Source organism: Suricata suricatta, chromosome 7 (genome assembly GCF_006229205.1).
Source record: "Suricata suricatta isolate VVHF042 chromosome 7, meerkat_22Aug2017_6uvM2_HiC, whole genome shotgun sequence".
Taxonomy (NCBI): domain Eukaryota; kingdom Metazoa; phylum Chordata; class Mammalia; order Carnivora; family Herpestidae; genus Suricata; species Suricata suricatta.
This window is the reverse complement of record NC_043706.1, coordinates 11,955,292-11,980,531: the sequence shown is the minus strand read 5'-3', so window position 1 is coordinate 11,980,531 and position 25,240 is coordinate 11,955,292. Positions and strand designations below refer to the sequence as shown.

The 25,240-nt window shown below is 43.8% G+C and overlaps 1 protein-coding gene across 1 annotated transcript in view; it reads left to right on the top strand.

The window, feature by feature from the left end:
- Positions 1-659: 659 nt before the first annotated feature.
- Positions 660-25,240, top strand: part of STMND1 (stathmin domain containing 1) — a 27,345-nt gene continuing 2,764 nt past the window's right edge. The window contains exons 1-5 of the mRNA XM_029943133.1: positions 660-740; positions 11,680-11,860; positions 16,243-16,394; positions 23,943-24,074; positions 24,981-25,236. Coding sequence (XP_029798993.1) covers positions 660-740; positions 11,680-11,860; positions 16,243-16,394; positions 23,943-24,074; positions 24,981-25,236 — 802 coding nt within the window. The remainder of the gene's footprint in view (positions 741-11,679; positions 11,861-16,242; positions 16,395-23,942; positions 24,075-24,980; positions 25,237-25,240) is intronic.

The window sequence follows — 25,240 nt, the reverse complement described above, 5'->3', positions numbered from 1 at the left end:
CCTGAGGTGGGCCTGTGACGCCGTCGTCTGGGGCTGGCCGGCCGTCTTCACTGCCCGCCTTCCTTGGGCAGCGGCTGGCCACACAGCCCGCAGCCTCCGCAGCACAGAAGCCGACAGCCCCGGCCGGGGAGGGTCCCACCGGGCAGCAGAGAGGAGCAAATAAGAGGTCCCGCAGGATGCAGAGGACCACGGTGCTTTGAAGCCTGCCTCTGCCCAGGTGAGCTCCGCTCACCCGTCCCTTTTCTCTGGAGAGGGCTGCAATTTGCATCCTAGGTGTGACTGAGCCACCTCCTATCGTGCGGGTTCCAGTTACAAAAGCCCCACCGCCGCCCAGGTCCCAGGTCCGCGTGATGCAGTTTATTGTGGCAACAGTTCCCGGCAACTGCCCAGATGCCAAGCGCCTCCAGCCCAGGCTTTCAGGAGCTGGGGCGCAGGGGCGGGGGTGCCGGGCCCAGGGTGCAGGGCTTAGGGTGCAGGGAGCAGGGCACAGGGGCGCAGGGCGCAGGGGGCACCTTGCAGGACGCGGGGCTCAGGGAGGGGGCGACGGAGTGGGGCGAAGGGGCGCAGGGGAGGGGGCTGAGGGGCGGGGCGCAGGAGCGCGGCGGGGAGCGACCCCCGGGGGCTCCCCTAGACGCCCGGCCGCAGGTGGAGCGCGCGGCATGGGCTGCGGACCCTCCCAGGCTGCTGAGGACCCGACACGCGTCCCCGCGCCCAGGAAGGGCTGGGAAGAGGGCGTTAAGGTAAAACAAACACAACAGACAAGCAGGCACAGAGCCTTTTGTCACTCTTGGGGTAAAGGGGCGACCGGAGGGGGCGGGCGCAGCCCTCCCGGCGCGCGGGCAGAGGGTGCGCGGGATGGGCGGCCGTACGGGCTCGGTGAACTGCTGTCATAGCCAGGACTCCGCTGCTGCAGGACCAGCGTTGAGAGCCTTTTGTGGCTCAAGGACCTGCGAAGGTGGTCACACGCGGGGCACTACCAGGTAGAGCCATGCGTCCGCACGGAGCTGTGGTCGGTGTGATTCTCAGGGGACACCCTGGGAGGTGCCTTCTATTACCGGCTTCCGGCAAGTGGGCCCTCTGAGAATTACTTAGCGCTCAAAGAAGTGATACAGGTCTCCAATTTGGCTGAGCGCTCCTGCTTCCCACCTGAGGTCCCTGGGGCCCAGAGACTTCGACGTCTTGCCTGAGGCTGCACAGTTTGTTTTGGGGCAGAGCCGGAGCTGGAATCGAATTGTCCACGAGTCTCCTTCCAGTACTCTTTCTGCCCTCGCAAGGTTGGCAACTGGTAATCCTTCGGGAGACAGGCAGGGGGATGTTTTTCCAGGGTGGGCATGGAGAGATGGGTTGGTCCGGGCAGGAAGGAGGTCCGGGATTTCTCTCTCGCTCACCACCATCAGTATGGGAGCTGGGAAGGCACCGCGTCTGCCTCGGGGAGGGGTCACCCAAAGCCAGTAGTACCATATAGTTGATCATCAAAAGCAGGATATGCTTAAGAGTGACAAGGAACCTGTGAATAAATTTACCTGGTCTGATTTAAGCCCATACTGTTGGCCAAAACCCAGGATTTATGGTCACCCTTCCTAAAGGGCATTTTTAGAGCTAATGGCCCAAGAGCACACCTTTTTTTTCCAGCAGACAATGTGCAAGATGCTATTTGGTGCCAGTTAGGGCACCTACTGTGTGTGCAAGTGCGCGTGCATGCATGTGTGTGCAGGACACCTGCTGGGCTCTTGGAGTACATCAAAAAGCAAACCAGAAGCTAGTAAAGGCTGAAACTCAGACTTAGAACCTGGTACCCTTGTGGAAGCCTGTGCCCAGGTGCCTACCCATCTGGACACTGTTTTCTTTTTTTTTTTACGTTTATTTACTTATTTTGATAGAGAGAGAGGGAGAGAGAGAGAGAGAGCGTACAAGCAGGGGAGGGACAGAGGGAGAGAATCCCAAGCAGGCTTGACACCACCAGCAGCGCAGAGCCTGATGCAGGGCTCACACTCATGAACCCTGAGATCATGACCTGAGCGGAAACCAGAGTTGAACGCTTAACCAACTGAGCCAGCCAGGCTCCCCTGTTTTCTGCTTTCTGTTCCAGCCGCCTCTGTCTGAGTTTAGGGACCTATTCCCTCTTAACTGGGTCTTCCTGCCTCCCCCATGAGCACCCTACCCCATCTGCCTCCCACGCTGCCACCTATGTCTTTAAGAAAAAGTTCCCTGGAACATGCAAAACCCTCTCCAAGAGGTCCCACCAGGCTTTCTAATGTCATCCTGTCCAGCCTCGCACACTAGTGGACTCGGGTCTGCCAAACCAGGAACCCACAGTGCTGAGTTCCACCAGTCATCAACACAGTCCACGCTGTTCCTGCCATTCCATCCTCCTGGAATGCCCTCCCCAGGCCCCTCCCAGGTGCCTGATGCCTTCCTAGTTGGCCCTCAGCACTGAGCCCAAACACCGCAGCGGTGGCACCCCCTTCTCACATAGGAAATGTTTGTTTAAAGCTCCTTCTTTTCATAGATTTATGAGCAACAATTGGACCATCTTCATTACTCATTATACTGCTCTGGGTTAACATGTAGGAATGCATTTTTCTCCCTTTCTCCAAAAACTATATGAATATGGTTTAAAATATTAATCCACTGTGTGCTTTTCTCTTTTTTGCATGGAAAATCCTTTTTATTTACTTCACTGGCATGATTACAGATAAGTCTTCTATAGAAGGTCGTTTGCACTATTTGTGTTTCTTATCTGGCCGTTATCATCTGTTTCATTTCAAGGTTCGTACTGACAATGATTCTATTGAACAGAGCAGGAGAAAGCGAAGAAATGCAATCCTCTCTGAGTGTCAGACATGCTGGGTCCTGTCAGCCAAGTGTGGGAGGGTTCTGGGTTTCTTCCTGAATTCCTTGGGTTTGAAAGCCATTGCCTGTCTCCTGGGGGCTTGTCAGGTCTTGTAACTGGTCTCTGTGGACCCCTCTTCCGGTGCCCATCCCTACCCATGCTCCCGCTCCGGTGTTCCACATGACCTTGACCTCCTGAGCCATTGTTCTAAAGTAAAACCTGATTATGTCGTCCTCTGCTGAAAAAACAGTTCCCTGATCATTAGGTAGGCACACAAACCAGGGGTCAAAGAATGTGACTACCTCGGTTATGATTTCTAAGTTCGCTGTTTGTTAGCTGTGTAACTTTGGTCAAGTTTAACAGCTCCATGCTTTGATTTCGTTGTCTGTAAAATGAGGGTAATAATAATAATAGTTATGTTATAGAGTTGTCACAAAGGTGAAATGCATTCGATTCATGTAACATGATCGTATCAAAGCCTGGCACAGAAAACGTGCTAACTATGAGTTAGTACCATTGTTGTTATTACAGTGATTTATGTAAGATAAAGTCCGGACTCCTTAACACATCTTACCAGCCATCTACAAGCTGCCTTCTGGCAAATTCTCCAGCTTCGTCTCTTCCCACGCTCATTTCTGGTCAGGCCTCCCTACTCGTGGCTCCCCAAATCCATTCTGTTTCTATCTCCATGCTTTTACACCTGTTGTTTCCCCTTCAGATCTTTCCCCTCTTCCGTGCTGAGCCACATGCAGATACGTACCCATCTTTCAAGACAACTCAAGACCACTTTCCTGACCCTGCTCTCCATCGCCGCTAGGCCGTCTCACTGGCGAGACTTACACCTTCACCTCCTGTATTTCAAAGCATCTCACCGTATTCGTTCATTTTTGTGTTCGCCTCCCACCCTGAGTTGTTATTGCCTTCTTGAGGACAGGAGCTGCTCTTGCAATCCCCACTGCTTACTACAGAGCTTGATACAGACCGGGCGCTAATGAACGTTTCTTGAGGGACTCCGTGTCCTTCCGCTCTCTCCAGTTCCTTGGTGTCTTCCTGTCTCCTAGTTGCATAACTAGACCAATGACAGTTGTCAAGGAGGAAATTCAATATTAAAATCACCTGAAAATAGGAGTGCCTCAGTGGTTCAGTCGGGTAAGCATCTGACTCTTGACTTCAGCTAAGGTCGTGATCTTCCCTCAAGCCCCACATCAGGCTCTGGGCTGACAGTAAAGAGTCTGCTTGGGATTCTCTCTCTCCCTCTCTCTCTCTCTGCTCCTCCCCTGTTCTCTCTCTCTCTCAGAAATAAATTTAAAAAATAAAACTTAAAAAATTATAAAAATAAATAGCCTGAAAATAAACTCAGAGTCTATTCACACATATTGCTCCTTCCTCACCCCAAGCACTAGACTTTGGGAATCTGATCCAGCCAAGGTGTAATTACCAATTAAACACTCTCTAGCTACTAGAACAGTGCTACTTTTGCTAACTTCCTAAATGCGCGGGCTGAAAATTCAACAGTTCACTGGCCTCTTTAAAATGAGATGAACTTGTTTGCTTGCATGAAATATTTATGTTTCTTAGCGGCACAACTTTTAAAATATTCCAAATCAAACTTCTCGAGACCTGCCTACTAACTTTGTCTTCACTTTTACCTTAGTCTAACATGGCAAGAAGACATGGTAGTAAAATCATGCATAATAAGAAAAGCATGGGGAGGGGCGCCTGGGTGGCTCAGTCAGTTAAGCGTCTGACTTCAGCTCAGGTCATGATCTCACCACTTATGGGTTCAAGCCCTGCATCAGGCTCTGTGCTGTTGGCTCAGAGCCTGGATCCTGCCTCAGTTTCTGTGTGTCCCTCTCTTTCTGCCCCTTCCCTGCTCACATTCTATCTCTCTCTCAAAAATAAATAAATGTTTTAAAAAATTTTTTTAAAAGAAAGAAAAGCATGGGGAATTCTTTATGATGAACCCCGAGTTTCTGTCTTATTATGAAAGGGAACAGACTAGATCAGAATATGCAATCTCTAAGGACCCCTCACAGTTTTCCCTAACCTTTGACAAGAAAATTCTGGTTTATCATCAGTAAAAGGGACTAAATGACTTCTCAAGTCCAAATTTTTAAGAGAGGCTATTTCTGAGTGTTTTTGGAGGGTTGCTATTTGTTACAACATTCACTAGACATAAACAAGAAAATCAAATGTTGAAGAATGCATTTCTTTCCTGTATGTCTCCAGATAAATATATTTCTAAAATACATCTGCCAATAATGTGTTTCCCAAAAGCTTTAGAACAGAGCCCATAATACTTCCAGACCCAAAACAAATAAACAAAACACAAACAAAAAACAGCCCTGTGTGTAATTAAAAGTAATACCTTTTTTGAAATGCTGATGATTCTCATGCACAGCTGTTAGCTTAGAATTCAGTGTTTCAATTCTGTCTAAAACTAATAAGATTGTATCCCCAAGACAATGAAGTATAAAATACAATTGATACAAAATATAGAAACATATCAAATCTGGGTACTTTTTTAAATGTTTATTTATTTATGAGAAAGAGAGAGATGGAACACGAGCAGGGGAAGAGGCAGAGAGAGAGGGAGACACAGAATCCGAAGCAGGCTCCAGGCTCGGAGCTGCCAGCACAGAGCTCGATGCAGGGCTCAAACCCACAAACTGTGAGATCATGACGTGAGCCAAAATTGGATGCTTAACTGACTAAGCCACCAGGGCACCCCTCAAATCTGTATTTCTGTCACAATTTCATCTCCAGGAAAAAAGTCAAACCTTCCACCCATCTCCCCCTCCCCTCCACGGCAGATAGACTTCTCAGTGGTGTGAAAATGTAAACGCTAACATGCATAGAAAGAACAGGAAAACTGTTTTGCTATATCCCCGAAAGGCATAGATAGAATTAATTTGTCAATATCTCTGGCCTTTGAACTGTGTCTTTCTCAAGTCTAGATTATGAAATTGAGTTAAAACTTCCAGAATGTGTCACACATAGATAAGATATTTGAAAGGCATGCTTAGTTTTTTAAAGAGAAAAAAAACCCTTACATTTCTGCTCTGGAAACTGAAGGTTGGTATATGTTATTTTGTGCTGAAAGATTGTATTTCATCTGCTACTATTTAAGCTCTGGTCACTAACAGACCTTGAAGGTAACTGGATCTAAGTAAGCAGAAATGGGTTAAAAGTCTTGCTAAGGCCTGGATTCTTCACTTTGATGAAACCAATGGGGGTCACTTAAGGTTGTGGTATTTAAATATATTCTGACTTATGGGCATCTGAGTGGCTAAGCTGGTTGAGCATCTGACTTTGACTCAGGTCATGATCTCAGGGCTCATGAGTTCAAGTCCCACACTGGGCTCCCTGCTGTCAGTTAAGAGCCTCCTCTGGATTCTCCGTCTCCCTCTCTGTCTGCCCCTCCCACACTAGCATGTGCTCTCACTCCCTCTGTCTCAAAAATAAATAAAAATTTAAAAAACAAATAAATAAAATTTTCTGACTTGTAGATGACAGAATATCTTTGTGAAAAGCCACCTTTTAGATTGAGAATATTCAAGTACGCTCTCAGCTCCAATATGGACAATTTTTTTTTTTTGGTTTGTTGTTAAATTTTTCAGGGTCTCTGATGGGAAACGTCAGATGGCAAAATTCATCCCTTTGTGTAACTCAGTGCCTTGCTAGGTTCAAAAGAAGAAGCATCTGCAAAACAAAATGAACTCGTGAAATTGCCTGTCGCACCGCCATTGCAGACATTGGTTTTTAATACTTTATTTGGAAAGAAGGTCAAGAAAACCTAATGTGATCTTTGCTCTTTGAAAAAAAAAATGTATTCTTGAGAGAGAGAGAGAGCATGTGAGAGTGGTGGAGGGGCAGAGAGAGGGGGGGGGCAGAGGATCTGAAGCCGGCTCTGCTCTGACAGCAGTGAGCCCAATGCGGGGTTCAGATTCATGAACCGTGAGATCATGACCTGAGCCAAAGTCAGACACTTAACCAGCTAAGCCACCCAGGTGCCCCATGATTTGCTCTTTACCTTCGACATGAACTGTGAACACCTGCAAAGGCATCAGAGTTTCCGTTTCCTATGTAATGTACCCTTCTCTGATAATATGATATTATTATATAATAAAATAATGGCACATAATATACATAAAGACTTTTCCTGGGTCGGCTTACAGGAACTATACAGCAGTAACTGTGTGATGGAGAAAGACAAATGGAGAGGGAAGGAACTAGCCCATAGTACCTCTCATGCTTTCTCCATACGCTATTTATATTTCAGATCTGTTGACTTTTTGTGACTGACTTGTTTGTTCAGTTGGTGGTGTTTTCATACTTTCCCGTGTAGTCCTGAAGCACAGAACTAATTAACCCTCAACGCAACTAACTGATGTTGATTTAGCTGTGGCCAGCATGTTATGTAAATACGGTGATTAGGAGCTATGTGAGTCTCCCTATGAACATTCGAACATTTGAGAAACCCTAATTGAATGACGGGACCCTGAGGATGGGTGCGGGAGCCCCGTGGCTTGGCTACTGTGGTTTCTACTTAGGTCTGAGGGATTTAAAGGCACTTTGGAGAGCTTTCAGAAAGTGAACAAGCGTGCTTGGGTATTTAAAAATAGGTATGATTTTTATTGTGAGGATACCCAGGGTTTCATTCTGATGTCCTACTTGTCCCTCCTTTAAATGGAAGATCTGGGCGATCTGCCATCTTCCTTTCTAAAGTTTCTTCCATCTCTTTCCCCCAGTTTCTCTGCCACCGTCCTAGGTCACGTTCAATCAGAGCTCACCCAGACAACAGAAATCATCGTAACTGACCACCCTGCTTTGTCCCTTCCTTGCTCCCTTTGGCCCCCCTCATTTGAAGTAACACCAGTGATCTTTCTAAAACACATGCCTGATCATTTTATTTTACTTCCATCCACAAAAATCCTACAAAGGATTCCTGTTGCATTCAAAATGAAGTCAAACTCCTTTACTCGTCACAAAAACTTCCCTTTCCCACCTCAGCACTTACCCCATTCTACTTCTATCTGTTTCTGCTCCACTGGAATAGATCAAGTTCATACACTCACAGTATCGTTTCATGCCCATCTTTGTGTGTGCTCACCTCTCTGTCTAGAATGGTCTTTTGTCCTTGTCCACCGGTACCTATTCTTCAAGGCCCAATTCAAGCGTCTTCTCTTCTTTAACACCCAGTACCAGTGCACCAGGGCTTACTGGAAACCGTGGGGCCTTGGAGGTAGAGTCCTGGGGACCTTCCAGTACTCAGGGGGGAAGAAGAGCACCCCTTGGACCAGCATGAAATCAATAGACACAAGAAAACTAGCCAGAAGGCAATACTCTGTGGAAGATGCTTACATGCTAGGTCTTCTGGGGACCCTGAGGAGGCTTCCTCTGATATGTGTGATGGAGAAGAGATTGGCTGATCAACCAAAACAAGGAAGGAAGGGTCCAAACTAGGAGAAAAGGGGAAGGGGAGTTAGTGGGGATCAGAGAAAAATGTTCCTGAATGTACCAATATTTAGAACATGCTGCCTCTCAAATAAATGCCAGTTCTTTAAATTGAATTAAGTTAGCTTTTTGGGGGGCACCTGGGTGGCTTAGTCAGTTGAGCATCTGACTTTGGCTCAGGTCATGATTCACAGCTTGTGATTTGGAGCCCCGCTTCGGGCTCTGTGCTGACAGCTCGGAGCCTGGAGCCTGCTTTGGATTCTGTGTCTCCTCACTCTCTGCCCTTCCCCTGCTTGTGCGCTCGCTCGCTCTCTCTCTCTCTCTCAAAAATAAATAAACATTAAAAAAAATTTAACTCTTTGGAAAACTCACTACATTTTTCTTATTTTTCTTCTTTTGCTGTGGGACTATGAAAAATTTGACATGGGCCAGCATTTTGGGGTCAGTGGTTTACTAAATGACATCTGGACTCTTTTTACAGTCTGTTGCCCTATTTACAATCAATGGAACTGTGGAATGGAAATATAGACATTCCTTCAAGGAAGGAGTTGGGATTGTAAGCCAGTGCAGAATTTACGAAGGACCCTCTAGAAACACATATTAATATAAGATATGTACATCTTTAGATGTGTAGATTTATTCCCATAGAATGATTGGGTGAACTCACACTGATCTGTATGCCCAGATATTATGCCAGCATAGTTTATTATTATGCAAACATAAGCAGAAACACATACAGAAGCATATATAGAAACAACCTAGATGGCCATGAGTAGGAACTGGTTGAATAAATTGTGGTATCTTACACTACAGTCATCAAATAAATGACTACTCCCCACCATTAACTAGAATGAAGTAGAGCTAGATATACTGATATACGCAAATGTCTAATGGATCCTTAATAGAAAAAGTAAGTTACAGAAATAGAATACAATGCCATTTAATAGATAACTGATGTATATTATTCATATATAGCTTTATTAAAATATAATCCACATAGTATACAATTCACTGTTGTCACCACAATCTAATAGAACATATTTATCCCACCCACAAAAGAAACCACTCCCCATTAGCGGTCAACCCCTACTTCCCAAGCAACCACTAAGTCTACACTCCGATTCTATTAATTTGCCTCTTCTGAATGTATGGTAAGTGGGACAATCTTTGTGTGTGGCCTCTTTGACTCAGCAGAATGTTGTCAAATGTCACCCATGAGCAGCGTGCATTAGTTCTTTCTTTTTATTGCCATATAAAATTCCTTGGTCTGGATAGACCACATTTTATTTAAGTATTTTGTATGTTAATTTTGAATATTTGTGTGCAAATGTTTGCATGGACACATGTTTTCATTTGGCTTGGGTTCCTAGAAATGGAATTTTGGGGTCATATGCTAACTCTCTATGTGACTTTCTGGGAAATTCCCAAATGGTTTTCCAAAGTGGCCGAACCATATTAGATTCCCATGACACACCGTACGAGGGCTCTGCTTTCTCCACATCCCTGCTCACACTTATTATGTGTTCTTTTCATTAAAGTCATCCTGGTGAATGTGAGGCGGTATCTCATTCCTGTTTTGATTTGCATCTCCTTAATGACTAATGATATTAGGCATCTTTTCATGTGCTAATTAGACAATTCCAGTTTGTTTTTAAAGATTATATTTCTTTGAGCAAAACATCTGAGAAGTTATATACTAAGATGTTAATAGTGTTTTTGTCTAGGGAATGGTACTTGTTTTTTACTGTGTTACCTTATCATTCAAGGTTCTACCAAAAGAACAGAACCAGTATAATGGATGAGTGGATGGATGGATGAGTGGATGGATGGATGGATGGATGGATAGACAACTGTATTACAAGGAATTGGCTTATGCAGTTATGGGGACTGGGTAGCCAAGTTCACAATTCACACAATAGCATAGGTGGTCAGAAGGGACCATACTGCAGCTGAAGGTACAGTCCACAGAAAAATCTTCTTCCTCAGGGAAGCCTCAATTCTACTCTTAAGGCCCTCAACTGATTAGATAAGGCCCATCCGGATTATTGAGGGCAATCTCTTTTATTTAAAGTCAAGAGATTGTGGACATTAACCACATCTACCAAATACACTCATGACAACACCTAGATTCATGTTTGATTGGATAACATATCATAGACGAGCTTAGTTGACACATAGAATTGATCATCAACAATTTCCTTTTATATTATTTATTTCTGCAATGAGTCTATATTACTTCCTTAATCAGAATAAGCAGTAGAGACAATTTCCTTAAAAGAATCATTTTAGGGGAGCCTGGCTGGCTCAGTTGATAAAGTGACTGACTCTTGGTTTTGGCTCAGGTCATGATCTCACAGTTCATGGGTTCAAGCCCCGTGTCAGGCTCTGTGCTGATAGCATGGAGCCTGCTTGGGATTCTCTTCCTGCCCTTCCCCCACTCTCCTTCTCTCCCCCCCTCCAACAACAAAACCTTTTTTACACAGCAGTATCTTTACTTTTCACACCTGATGAGCATGTTCATCTTGACGTCCTCCAGGGTGCCAAGCATAGCTTGTACCGGATAGATTTCTAGTAGATACTGTATTAATTTCTATTACTGCTATAACAGATGATCATAACTTTGGTGGCTTGCTACCTTATAGTTGTATTCACTTCCCATTCTGGAGGTGTGAAGTCCAAAATCAGTTCCACTAGGCTACAGTCACTTGTGCTGGGGATAAAGTTGCTGGGTTCTATTCAGGAGCTGGCTTTGAGGAAAGATTCCTTGTCCTTGCCCATCCTCACTTCTAGAACCACCCCCTTTCATTCCTTGGCTGCTGCCTTCCTCCATCCGCTGCTAGTAGCGTCCTCGAATGTGCCTCTGCTTTCCTGGCCCATCACCTTCTCGGTGTCTGTAACCACATCTCCCTCCGCCTCTGTCTTAGGACAGTCATGGTTACACTTAGGGTCACCTGGGTCGCCCAGGACAATCGTACCATCTCAAGGTCCTTAAACTAGTCATATCTGGGGGCACCTGGGCAGCTCAGTCAGTTAAGCGCCCGACTTTGGCTCAAGTCATGATCTCACAGGTCATGGGTTCAAGCCCCACGTCGGGCTCTATGCTGACAGCTCAGAGCCTGGAGCCTCCAGCCTGCTTCCGATTCTGTGTCTCCCTCTCTCTCTGTCCCTCCCCTCCTCATGCTCTGTCTCTGTCTCTGTCTCAAAAATAAATAAACATTAAAGAAAACAATATCTGCATGCATGGTAACATGTACGGGTGGGGGCTATCCGCCCACTGCAGATACTCAGGCTAAATATTTGCGAAGCGGATCTGGTGACATTGCTTTCCTTTTCCAAGAAACTGTTTTCTATGAAACCTTGACTCTCATGGAGCCGTTCCCTTTTCACAGGCGGATGTCAGTGTGGCTCATTCCGGAGAGAACTGCGGGCCCCAGACTGAAGCTGAATTACCCAAGGACACTGGGAGCAACCCCGAGGACCTGGGAAAACAGGCTCCGTTGGGAAGTTTACCCGGAGCCATAGCAGAAAGTTCCCCATCTCTTAGTGAAAGAAACAGAAGAATAAATTCAGGTAACAGCCCCCATTTATACTAATGTCCACAAAATAGTGTCTCTCTAAATATATTGTAAAACGTAGGGGCACCTGGGTCACTAAGTCAGTGAAGCGTCTGACTCTTGATTTCGGCTCAGGTCATGATCTCACGGTTCCTGAGATCAAGCCTCGCTTTGGGCTCTGCACTGACAGCGTGGAGCCTGCTTGGGATTCTCTGTCTCTCTCTGCCCCTCCCCCACATGTGCTCTTTCTCAAAATAAATATTTTTTTAAAACACACACATACATATGTGTATGTTTACAGAGATATAAAGTATAATGTATGTTAGCAACCCCTTTATTACAGTTTTGTGGGCCAGGCAGTGGTCCAAATAGCAAAATCCCTATTTCTGAGAAAAAAAATAAATAAAACCTATGTCACTGTTTCCCCTGTGTCTCCCATCCAAAGTATCAGCAAATATACAAAACAATCATCTTTCAAAACCATGAGAGAAGTAGCTATGACCTGGTGTGCTTCTTAGAAACTATTTGGATTTTCCCTGCGGCTGTGTTTGCTTCCCTAGAGTTACCCCCTTGGTGTTGATTGAAGAGCTCCCAGCCTCTGGAACACCTGGAGCTCAACAGAATTCGAGGAAAAGTGTTCTGTTTTATTTGGGGGCAAGGCCTGCGTGTCATTCCTCACCGCTATCATTTCTTCCCTAGGTACAAATTAGAACTGGAAAATAGATTGGTTAATAAGTGAGATTCTTTTCTTTGGACTTGGATGGTAGATTTCCTATTCCCCTTCATCCTGTGGTTCTGATGTGCAGTTTTCATGGCCTTGGAGAACTAGGTAGGAGGCGGGGGATGGAGCGGGGGCCTCTCCTCTCTCTGTGTTGGACCACCACCTATAATTTTTCTCTCCGATAATTTTGTGGAGGGAGCACCATGAATGCTCAATGCCTGTGGCGCTAACAGACTGCAGATTGTCAGGCAGAGGGGGACCCGGGTGTCCCCTCTGTCAGTCCAGCCAGCAGGTTGGATCTGAGAGACACCAGCCTGGGGAGGGAGTGAACTACCAAAGCAGTCTCCCCAAATGTGGTGTGGATTCATTTCCAGAAGATACCTTCTCACAGAATGAGCTAGAACCAGCGCACTAAGCCTTAGATTTGTTCTCTGCCCAGTTTCTCCTCTGTGCCATTCTATACCCTTGCTCTGCCCAGCTACAGGATGTATTTGTTAAATTTTCGGCTTTCACACTAACACTTCTCAAGTACTTCCTTCTTTAAAGAATCTTATTTTTAGTAATTTCAGATTTAAGTTACAAAGACAAAGAATGCTTGTAGTCTTTCCCCCAGATTTCCCAGATGCTAACATTATATCACGTTTGTATGTGGTACAGTTGTCTCCCTCTGTCCCTCTCTGTCTTTGAAACACTCACACACTCACACACACACTCACACTCACACACACTTTTACACATTCACACACACTCTGTCTCTCACATACACTCACACACCCTCTCTTGCATACACACACTCTCTCACACCCACACTCACACCCACATACACACACATTCTCTCTCTTTGTCTCACACACACACACACACACACACACACACACACACACTTACCTAGATAGTTTCTGAGAGCAAATCGCAGACATAATGACACTTTACTCCTAAGTACAGTATGTGTTTCCTACAAGGATATTCTTTGCATAATCAAGGTACAGAGATCACAATCAGCAAATTACCCTTTACGCCACACCTCATCTCATCTGCATATTCAAATTTTATCAATTGTCTCACAAATGTCCTTTATAAATAAGTTTCTGGTTCAAGATCTAATCGGGAATCACATGTTTAATTTTGACATCATGTGGTGTTTCTCTCCTTTAATCTGGGACCAGTCTCTCAGCTTTTCTTTGTCTTTTATTGGATTGATAAATTCGGAGATATAAACCATTTATCTTGTAGAAAGTTCCTCAGTTTGTATTTGATAATTCCCCATGATTAGCTTCAGGTTATGCATTTTTAGCAAAAATACCAAAAATGATATTGTAGCCTGTTTGTACATCAAATTAGGAGGTATGTGGTATCTATAATGGACCTTTATTGTCTTTTTTTTTTTTTTGCCTTGCAAACATGTTTTTAATGTAGTTAAATTTATCAATCTTTTCTTTTTTTATTTTTAATGTTTCATTTAGTTTTGATACAGAGAGATACAGAGCATGAGAGGGGGAAGGGCAGAGAGAGAGGGAGACACCGAATGTGAAGCAAGCTCCAGGCTCTGAGCTAGCTGTCAGCAGAGGACGTGGGGCTCGAACCCATGAACGTGAGATCATGACCCAGCCGAAGTCGGAGGTTTAACCGACTGAGCCACCCAAGCGCCCCTATCAACGATCTTTTCTTTTCTTGAATCTGGATTTTTAGTTATAGTTAGAAAGCTTTTACCTACACCAGAGGTTGGTTTTTTTTTTAATGTTTTTAATTTATTTTTGAGAGACAGAGAGCATGAGTGGGGGGAGGGGGGGGTGGTCAGAGAGAGGGAGAAGCAGGCCGCAGGGCTCGAATCCACAAACCATGAGATCATGACCTGAGCTGAAGCCGGATGCTCAACCGACTGAGCCACCCAGGCACCCCTACCTCTAGCTTATTTATTGAATTTTTCTCTGTTGTTTCAAGCTTCCAGTTTACCTACTTGAAAGACATGCTTCACCACTCTGTACCAAAATCTGTATACAGCTCTTTAAAGTGGGAATTGAGTCTATTTCAAACACGTGGAAGGGTAGAAGGAAGATACAGCACTGGACAAAAAAATGAGATTATAGGAAATTTGTTGAAGTTACCTGCAGGGGTCAAATAGAGAAGTCTCCTGTAACAAGAAGGCAAATATTTCGAAATAAGAGACATTTGGCTCTTGTGTATGTGTGTGTGTTTTCTCTCTTTCCTCTGCAAATTCATGAAAACTGTCTTTGTTCACCAGTGAGGTTTTTCCTAAAAAGACTCTGCCCACTAGATGGAATGAACATGGTTACTGTGAGGACTTCCTGATGATTACAAAATAGAAGATAGCTCATTTCTGAAGACTCATTGCACCTTTATTTTATGACGTGAGTCTATAAAAACAGATGCTTGCTTGTTTGGAGAACTGGGTGACTCGTAACGAAAGGATGGGATCTGTCTCATTAGGGCAGTTTGTAAAGGCTCCCCGAGAAACCGTTTCGGTGCCATTTTTAGAATCATTAATAAAAGTTTAGCTGACATCACTTGACTTCAATTCAGACTTGGTTCAAAGACTCTTTTCAAAAAGGCATTACTGTTACGTCCATAGATTTAGCAGCTGGTGTAATTGTAAACTCAAGGTTGCGGAACTCAAGTCTCTTGGCAACATGTCACTGTTTATCCTTTGTATACAGAGCGTAGAAACCAAACTGCAACTCACAAGAGTCACTGAAAGAACGCCTCCTTCCTAGCTGTGTTTTAGCTGGGGAATTAGTGCAGAGAACCCATCTAGTCCAACCCCAGTGCGTAAGTGTTGTTACAACAAAAAAGTAGTACACAGCAGCACACGAAAGACTTTTTGTTATGTCAAAACGGGGCCTGCTAAGTAGATAGTATATTATGGTGATGCACATCCTTGGAAGGAACATGAAGAATTTGAACTTCAAAGGATTCAAAGATTTTTTAAAATAGTTTATTGTCAAATTGGTTTCCATATAACACCCAGTGCTTCTCCCCACAAGTGCCCCCCTCCATGATCATCACCCTCTCCCTCCCCCTCCCCCTTCAGTCCATGGTTTTCAGTATTCAATAGCCTCCCTTGATCTGTGTCCCTCACTCTCCCCAGCTCTCTTTCCCCCTTCCCCTCCCCATGGTCCCCTGCCAGGTCTCTCCTGTTAGACCTATGAATGCAAACATATGGTATCTGTCCTTCTCTGCCTGACTTATTTCGCTTAGCATGACTCCCTAGAGGTCCATCCACTTTGCTACAAATGGCCAGATTTCATTCTTTCTCATTGCCATGTAGTACTCCATTGTATATATACACCACATCTTCTTGATCCATTCATCAGGTGATGGACATTTAGGCTCTTTCCATGATATGGCTATTGTAGAAAGTGCCGCTGTGAACATTGGGGTACATGTGGCGCACGCCTGTAGTCCCAGCTACTCGGGAGGCTGAGGCAGGAGTTCTGGGCTGTAGTGTGCTATTCCGATCGGGTGTCCGCACTAAGTTCAGCATTAATATGGTGACCTCCTGGGAGGATTCAAAGATTTATAATGGAAACAAATATGTAGGTAAGAGTGTTGGGACAAGATTTAATGAAGTGGCATGATTTATAAGGCATCCATTTAACATCTGATTGATAAAATGTTCATGCTTAAATTCCTATTTCTTTTTTCTTTTCCTTCGGAAGACCTAGTAACTGGTGGATTAATCCATAAGCCCCAACCCCCCGAGACCCGAGAGAGACAAAGGTCATCAGACATTCTGGAGGAATTAATTGTTCAAGGAATAATACAAAGCCACAGCAAAGTATTTAGACATGGAGAATCATATGATGTCATGGTAAGTAATTCCTTCATTAAACATTAGCGTGTAGTTTAAAATAGCGATAGAATACGATTGATCGCGAGTTATGATTTCTGAAATCACAATGCAGATTATAGCATTTAGCTACTCCAGGTTTTTCTCCCATCAATTCTTTCATCTGTCTCCACATCATCCTCCACAGTCTCAGGAATTGATTGCCCTAATCTTTTTTTTTTTTTTAGTTTATTTACTTGCTAACTAACTTGGATGTAAATTTTAAAACTAAATTCATAGAAACTTTTAAATTTAAAAAATAATAAATAATAAATGCATTTGTTTAAGCAATCTCTACCCCCAACATGCAGCTTAAACCCACCACCCGAGAGTAAGAGCCGCATGCTCTACCCGGGAATTGCCCAAATCATTGATGAAAAATGAATCCAGTAAAACATATCTCAGGTTTTACTGAAATTGAGAGATAGTAAGCCCCATTGAATAACACGCCTTCATTCTGTATACTAGGTATTGTAGGTGTAAAACTGAATTCTGATTTAATACAAAAAAATAGGCCTAAATGTTAAAACTAAAACAGATATGCCTACACATTTATATATACACCTGTATGTATACATTTACATATTGACCCTAAGGTCCAACAGGAAGAAACGAATCCAGTTATAAAAATCCTCATACTCTTATTTTTCTTTGTTGATTCATCTTGACCAATCGGTCGTTGTGTTTCCCTGGTGTGAGCAGAATTTTTACTCTGGTTTTAACTGGTTGTGGCTGAAGTCTTGAGTCCTTAGTGTTTGAATCAGTTCTGTCTAAACCTGTAAAGATGATGGCAGATGCGTCGTTGCTGTTTTGTTGTTTTCTCCTGTGTTCGTTTGTTAACAAAGCTCCCAGGCAACCCCACTGTCTAAAGATGGAAAGAAGAATTAACAGAAGCCCATGGAGAGATGAGTGAGAAAGACAGAAAGGATGGAAAGAGGGACCAGAAATAACATCACAGGCTCCTAGATGGTCGCCCATCCCCGTCTTGTAGGAAAAACAATGAATTGGGAATAAATAGACACATTGTTTAAATCAAGTTTGCCACCTAGACCGAGTCACTGAAGTATTTGAACAAAGGTAATTTCCTTCTCTGCGTGCAGGGATTGCTGAAGACTCATGAATAAAAACCAAAGTGGCATTTTCTTTTGAAGAAGGAAAATGCGTCCCGCAAAAGGTATTTGGGGAAAAGAAAGGAAATCGCTAAACCTCATGAATGATGTTATCAGGCTGCGAATCAGAGGATGGAGGGGGCAGGAGAAGGTAAAAATAGATTATATAGTGGAAAAGATAATGCCAATGTAATGGCAGTTTACATCTGTGAGACACAAGGCACTTTAGAGTACAGTATCTTATTTGAAAGTACTAGAAGATAGGTCTTGAACATGGAAAAGGAGGGGAGAGATTCTTTTTCAGCTGTAGGTGGGTCTCTGGGGGTCAGAAAAAAGGGGGGTGTGTCAAAAGAAAAGAGACAGAACAATCTGGAAGAGGATGAATTGTGGAAACTTTCCGTAGCTAAACGATGCCTTCTTTAGGGAAATGCTATAGAACATTGATGCTAACAGCAGTGGGAATAGCATTAAAATATTTTCCGGTGATTCAGATGCCAGAGGTGAAGGCCTCCAGACTGAGGTCTTACAAGGGCACATCAAGGGTAATTAACATAAGCTACTTCGTGAAAGAAATGTAACTATTTAAAAAATGAAAACTACAGGCTTGACTTTCAATAACATCATTAAGTGAGCCAAAGATGAAGAGTGTGTTCATATTCTATAGAAATGGAACGGTTGTCAGGCACCTAGCTGGACTGTTCTCAAAAGGATTTCAGTGTGACAGGACCACAGAGGTAGGTAAGAAAAACACAGCTCTTTGCTTTTGCTTTTTGCTTTGAACTTGGGCCACAATATCCCAGCATAATCTAGACTTGCAAAAGGCCGGGGCGGTAACACACAGCTGTACGTTTTATTGTCTAGAGCAGTGGTCCTTAACCTGGCTGCACATTCAAATCACCTAGGAAGCTTTTGAAAATCCCAGGGGCGCCTGGGTGCCTCAGTTGGTTAAGTATCCAATTTTTGATTTCAGCTTAGGTCACGATCTCATAGTTTGTGAGTTCGAGCCCCTCATCAGGCTCTGTGCTGACAGTGTGATGGCTGCTTGGGATTCTCGGGGCACCAGGGTGGCTCAGCCGGTTGAGTGTCTGACTTCAGCTCAGGTCATGATCTCGGGGTTCATGGGTTCGAGCCCCACATTGGGCTCTGTGCTGACAGCTCAGAACCTGGAGCCTGCTTCGGATTCTGTCTCCCTCTCTCTCTGCCCCTCCCTCATTCAAGCTCTGTCTTTCTCCTGCTCTCAAAAATAAACATTCAAAAAATATAAAAAATAAAAAAAAAAAGAAAAGAAAAAGAAAATCCCAGTGCGCAGGCGCCCCCTGGGACCAGTGGCTGGGGGTGGGCTCTGACGGTAGTACTTTTGAAAGCTCCTAGGTGATTCCAGGCAGCCCAAGCCAAGAACCACTGCTCTGAAGTTTCTACCAATATACATAAAGCCCTCAAATTCATTATAAAGCTGCAAAGGGTTATAACTTTTGAAATCGAAATCTCCCATTGTGAAAGAGAATTCTAAAAGATGCCTGAAAAGATAACGTATTTCCAGGCAGAGGACAAAGAGTATCCCTAGGAACGTATGGAAATGAAGGAAAGGTAGATTTGCTGAGCGTCACAGGTGCAGTCTCTTACAGTCAGGTCCCGCTGAGAACTCACAGATACCAGACGTCAGGTGTCTTCATATTTTGGGAAAAGTTATGAGCGGCTGTAAAAAAGATGAGTAGTGAATACTGAAAGAGGAACATACTACGAATGCAAATATTATTAGATACTTTTCACTATCCAACATCTAATAATATTTTTTAGAAAAAAACAACAGATGATAGAAGTGGCTAACAAAGCAAACTAAAAGGGATGTTCGTAATGTCAGCAGTTACTACAATGTGATGAAGCCATGTCACACGGTTTCTACATTGGTCCCCCCAAAATCTTTTAAATCACATGTTATGGGGGAAAATCGAACAATATGCTAGAATACTTTAAAAACAAGACTTCTAATATAGACCGTCAGGATAAATACAAGGGAATGTTAGATCTGTCCTCTTCTTCTTTTTCTTTTTTTTTAAGTTTATTTATTTTTGAGAGAGAGAGAGAGAGTAGAGGGAGGGCAGAAAGAGTGGAAGAGAGAGAGAATCCCAAGCCGACTCTGCCCTGTCAGCATTAAGCCCGATGTGGGGCTCGAACTCAAGAACGGTGAGATCATGAATGAGCAAATGTGAGACAATTAACTGACAGGGTCACCCAGGTGCCCCATATCTGTCCCCTTCTTTAATTCAGTACTCCCGTAGACTGAAAGATAAGATAGGTCCTCCACTCATCTGCTGAATGGGGGGACTCCCCTGTGGGCCAGTCTTTCCCTGGAGATCCAGGGTCTGTCCACAGGCCCCCAGTCATCTTTTTTCTTAATTGTTATCGTTTGCTTGTTGGCAAGTACTTCAGCAATTTCACAGTGCTCCCGGGGTAATGTGCTTTCAAGCAGAGTCATACTAAAAAGAGTTTACCCTACTCAGAAATAATTATGTTGATATAATTAATTATAAAATGTAATGATATAGTATTAGGTTAAAAATCAGACTACATGAATTTTTCAGCATATTTTAAAATATTCTAAAGAGACTTAAGTGGCCGTATTATAAATGTGTATGGACTGTATATACACATGTAACTGTGTGTCTGCTTTGGTATAGATCTCTACAAGAGATGTAATTGGCTCTCATGTATCCATGTTGGTATTATCCACTTGACGTGTCATTTATCCCAGACCCATTTTTTCCCTGCCTCTTAGCATGCCCAGGGGCTCCAGACACAAGACTCTGATTTCTCTGTTGACTCATTCTGTCTCTGGCCAAAGTTTACCCCCTTCTCTGGCCAACTTCTGCCCTTGGTAATGCTCCGTGCAGTCAGGGGGTTCATTCACCTCGCATCAGAGTCCCTACCATTATTTGTTGAACCTCATGGGAGTTTTTTAAGGAGGAGGAAGGGGAGTGGGTAAGTCTAATGTCAGCCAACGCTGTCACCTTGCCTGGGAGGTCTCACGGGGCCAGAACAGGAATGACAGGTCACCTGGAAACTTTGACCCATTCTAGGCATGAGACTTTGGGGAGGGAACATGGCCACCATAGGTTTATCTGCAGATCAACAGTTAATCAATCAGGGAAGCTCCAAGGACTACACAGTGGCCACAGGAAGTGATATATACAAGTCAGGTCGGCTAGAAACAAGATCCAAACTTTATCACAGCATCTCTGGGCTTGACAGTCTGCCGATGGTATTCTTTAAGAAAATAATAGAACTAGTAACTTCTACAGGTTTAGAGTTTCTATGGGGAAAACTCTCTCTAAGCATCATGTAATTATTGTTATTTTTACGTGCCAACTGTTAGTCAATCCTGACTTTATAAAACCCAGTGAGAAAGAATACAGACGGTTTCCCTTAGGTCTTCCAAGGCTTTAACTTCAAATGTCAAACTCAGGAAAGGATGGATGCCCAGGGAGGATTAACATCCGGCGTAGGAGGAAGTACTTGATTTCCTAGGCATCATTTTGAGATAAAGCCACAGGAAGAGTCCACCCAGACCGGAAATCCCAGGCTCTCAGAGCTACTCACCTACTCCTTTACGTAAGATTCAGACCCCCTGTGTCAAGCCTCATGCAGCCTTTCTTCATTGAATCTGGGATTACCATTTCATGTTCTTTTAGCTTTCTGTGAGTGAACTTTCCTAAAGAACTGTTTTCATACTAATTTCACAGTATCTTTAGTTGAGCCACTACACCAAGTATGTCCCTCTTTGCAGCAAATGGCTTTTGCCAGCAGGAAGCCTAAGAGCCAATTGTCATAAAAGTAATACAGTGATGGAGAAGGGGAACTTGCTCTGACAGACATTCCATGGTTTTCAAGTAGTGAAAAACTTCTCACTACATAAAACTGTCTGATGGCTGTAACTGAGCCAAAACTTCAACAAATGGTTCCCTCTAAACAGTTTTCCGAGGAACATGGTTCTTAAAGCAGAAAGAACCTTAGTGGTCCTCAGCCCCCTCACTATTTTTACAGGTGAGAAAATGAACTTCAAAGAGTAGAGGTGCCTTGTCTCAGGGGACAATTAGAGGTCGACCCGGATTACAGCCCAGGCTGCCTGCTGGCCCCTGCGATTCGGATTCCCAGTCTTGCCCCTCAGGACAAATATTGTATCTTGGTAATGATCCCATGTGCTGTCATTGAAAAACGTCACTGCTTGGGGACACTGGGTGGCTCAGTCAGTTAAGTGTCCAGCTTCAATTCAGGTCACAATCTTGGGGTTCATGAGTTCGAGCCCCATGTCAGGCTCTGTGCTGACAGCTCAGAGCCTGGAGCCTGTTTTGGATTCTGTGTCTTTCTCTCTTTCTCTCTCTCTCTCTCTCTCTCTGCTCCTCCCCTGCTCATGCTCTGTCTCTCTTTGTCTCAAAAATAAATAAACTTTTTTAAAAAGTCACTGGCTGAAGACATGAACAGACATTTCTCCAAAAAGAAACATCCAGATGGCCAAAAGACACATAAAAAGATGCTCAACATAACTGATCATCAGGGAAATGCAGATCAAAACCAGAAGGAGCTTTCACCTCACACTGGTCAGAATAACTAAAATCAAAATCACAAGAAACCACAAGCGTTGGTGAGGATGTGGAAAAACAAGAACCCTCGTGCACTGTTGGCGGGAATGTAAACTGGTACAGTTTTCCTACTGGGGAAAACAGTATGGGGATTCCTCCAAAAGTTAAAAATAGAACCACCCTCTGGTCCAGTAATCACACTACTGGGTATTCATTCAAAAAATACTAAAATACTAATTCAAAGAGATCCATGTACCCCAATGTCTATAGCAGCATTATCTACAATAGCCAAACTATGGAAGCAGCCCAAATGTCCAGTGATGAATGAATGGGTAAAGAAGAGGTGTGCACTTGTGATGAACACCAGGTGATGTATGGAACAGCTGAATCGCTATATTGTGCACCTGAAGCTAATATTACACTGTATGTGAACTATACTGCAATTAAACTTAAAAACTTCATTAAAACAATCACTGCTTTCATAGAATTAAATACCATTTCCTGAGTGATTACTGTACACTTCCTTAAAAAAGAAAATCCTGAGAAATAAGTATCATTAAATCCATCTATTAAGTGACAAAGGCAAGCTCACAGACCTTAAGAACTCACTCAAAGGCACGCTGTGGCCAAGCCGGGATTCAAACTTAGGTCTGCCCACGTCTTGATTGGGCATCTTTTTCTACCCTGCTAGATTGTCTCTCTGACATATTTTCTCAGCACCAGCAGCCCAGTAGTATAAAGAGACTCTTTCAGATATTACAATGGATATCAATGGCTCCTTTGTCCTTAAAAGTCGTTAGAGAAATTACCTAGAACAATCGATTTAGTTTATAATGAAGCCCAGAGTTCATTGAGATCTATGTTGTCATAAATCTGTAGGTACTAACCAAGAAAGATGGCCATAGCAAATTAAGAAGGCAGACTGCACAGCCTGTTGAGGGTATAATTTCATTTACATTTGGTTTAACATTACAGATGTACTGCACATACATAAGTCTATAAATATATGTGCACCTTGAATGCCTGGAAACACTCATACCAAATTCTTTAACATAGTTCACGCTGATAAGTAGAACTGGGGGCCGCCGGTTCAACAGAAGACTTGGAAGTTACTTATGTACACACTACTTTTTCATAACTGATGTAGGCTATAAAAACTAACTTTAAAAAAGAAACAACACATACATTAAACCTTCTTTATAAACTCTTTACAACAGTTTTCCTTTTTTATAGCTAGAAATTGTCATCAGAAAGTCATTATCACTGCTTTGAACCATGGGAAGGTAATCAGTCCCATGAAATAGTTGGGGATTTTCATCCTGAAAACATTCACAAAGTTCTGACGGCAAAGGCCAGCCCAAGGTTGCTGCTCAGTAATAATTTTCTCCTGCAGGAGACATGGAGTACTCAAAACCGATCTCGATCCCAAGTGAAAGGCGTTTGTGGCTGTGGCGTATTACAAAATTGTCAGGGTTCACTTTTTACCTCGAACTACACGTTCACTCATTGCTCGTCTGCCACCTTTTCCCACCCTGTGTTCATTCTCCAGCATGGTTTCTTCTCAAGTCCTCTTCGCGTTCCAGAACATTGTTGCATTCTTTCATTGTGTTTTAGGAAGAGCCGGTCTTTTTTTCTAGGCTTCCAATAGACTTTTTTTTTTCTTTCTTAGGAATTAGTTCTGTGGTGACCAGCGTTCACACTGTGATTTTTAAATATGCCAAAATATGTTTAGATTTTTAGGATCGACGCTTGGCACTGTGTTTATTCTACCTCTCCTATCTCTCTCCTCCACCAGTGACTATGTCTGTTTCTCCCCTTTTGTTCTCTCCCTTTTCTTCCTCCAGGTAAACACAACTGAGACGCCGCTGAGAAAGCCTCCAGCCAGGCTGAAAAAACTGAAGATCAAAAAGGAAGCAAAGTCTTTCACAAGGAAGGATCTAGAAGAGAAGATGCGGGCGGTGGAGCGGCGCAGGAAGGTACCTGAGCTCCCACGTGAGTGCGTGCTGCCTGCTGAAATGAGCCCGCATAGGCCTTTCCTATCTGCTGCTTTAAGATTCAGATTAAGTGTCTTAGTGATCTGTATGCGTCCTATGCAGGATGTTTAATTTCACTTTAATTCTCTTTGTGTGGTGAAGGAGGGAGGCAACATCTTGAAGCTGGCTGGAGTATGGGTTCATCCATATAATCTAAGGAAGCAATATTCAGTTCTCAGAATGAAGCATGGAGCTTTCTTCATCTGGAAGAAGAAAAGCTTCATCTGGGGCGGGCGAGGCTGGGAGGAGGCCTGGGGTGGAGGCTGAGAGGAGGCCCTCCAGACCGTTAGACCAACACCTGCCACATTACCGCCCTGGGTCCCATCACCCTCTGTCCCCCATCCTGCTGGGAAGCAGCCTTCACAGCTGTGGTCTGACAGCCTTTGTAGCCATCCCTCTAGTTGGCATCTTGGGGAGCAGGGGCCCCCCATTAAGCTCCACTAGGGTAGGGAGTGTGCGTGTGTTTTTAATAGCCCAGTAAAACCTTGGATTGCGAGTAACTTGCTCTGCGAGCGTTTCGCAAGATGAGCAAACATTTTTAATAAATTTTAACTCGATAAACGAGCGATGTCTTGCATTGTGAGTTGTACCTGATGCTGAATGTCACGTGATCACAACTGAGCCAATGGTTCTGAAATTCACTTTGATAGACGAGTGCTTTGGATTATAAGCATATTTCCAGGATTAATTATGCTCGCAAACCAAGGTTTTATGTAGTTCCTCAACACATGTTTGTTAAGTGGCTGAATAATGAAATGGAAACGCCAAACAGGTTAATTTCAGGCATATTAATGAGAACTCGGAAGAAGGTATTAGGGCTCATTTTCATCCTTTAATACTGACTTTCAGACTAAAGAAGAAGAAATAAGAAAAAGACTAAGAAGTGACCGACTCATGTCCCCGGCCTATCATTCAGCCACAGCTGAGCCAGATGGAGGCAAGGTCTCGTTTGCCAAAGGTCTTCACAGTGTGAGTTCTGCTGTGTTTGAGTTTGAGCCATCTGACCTGCATGAAGGAAAGCCTTTGAAACAGAAGAGCCACCCAGCATCGAGTGATAGAAACTTCAATTATGAAGGATTTGGGGTGGTGGAGTCAGACATGTCTTACAA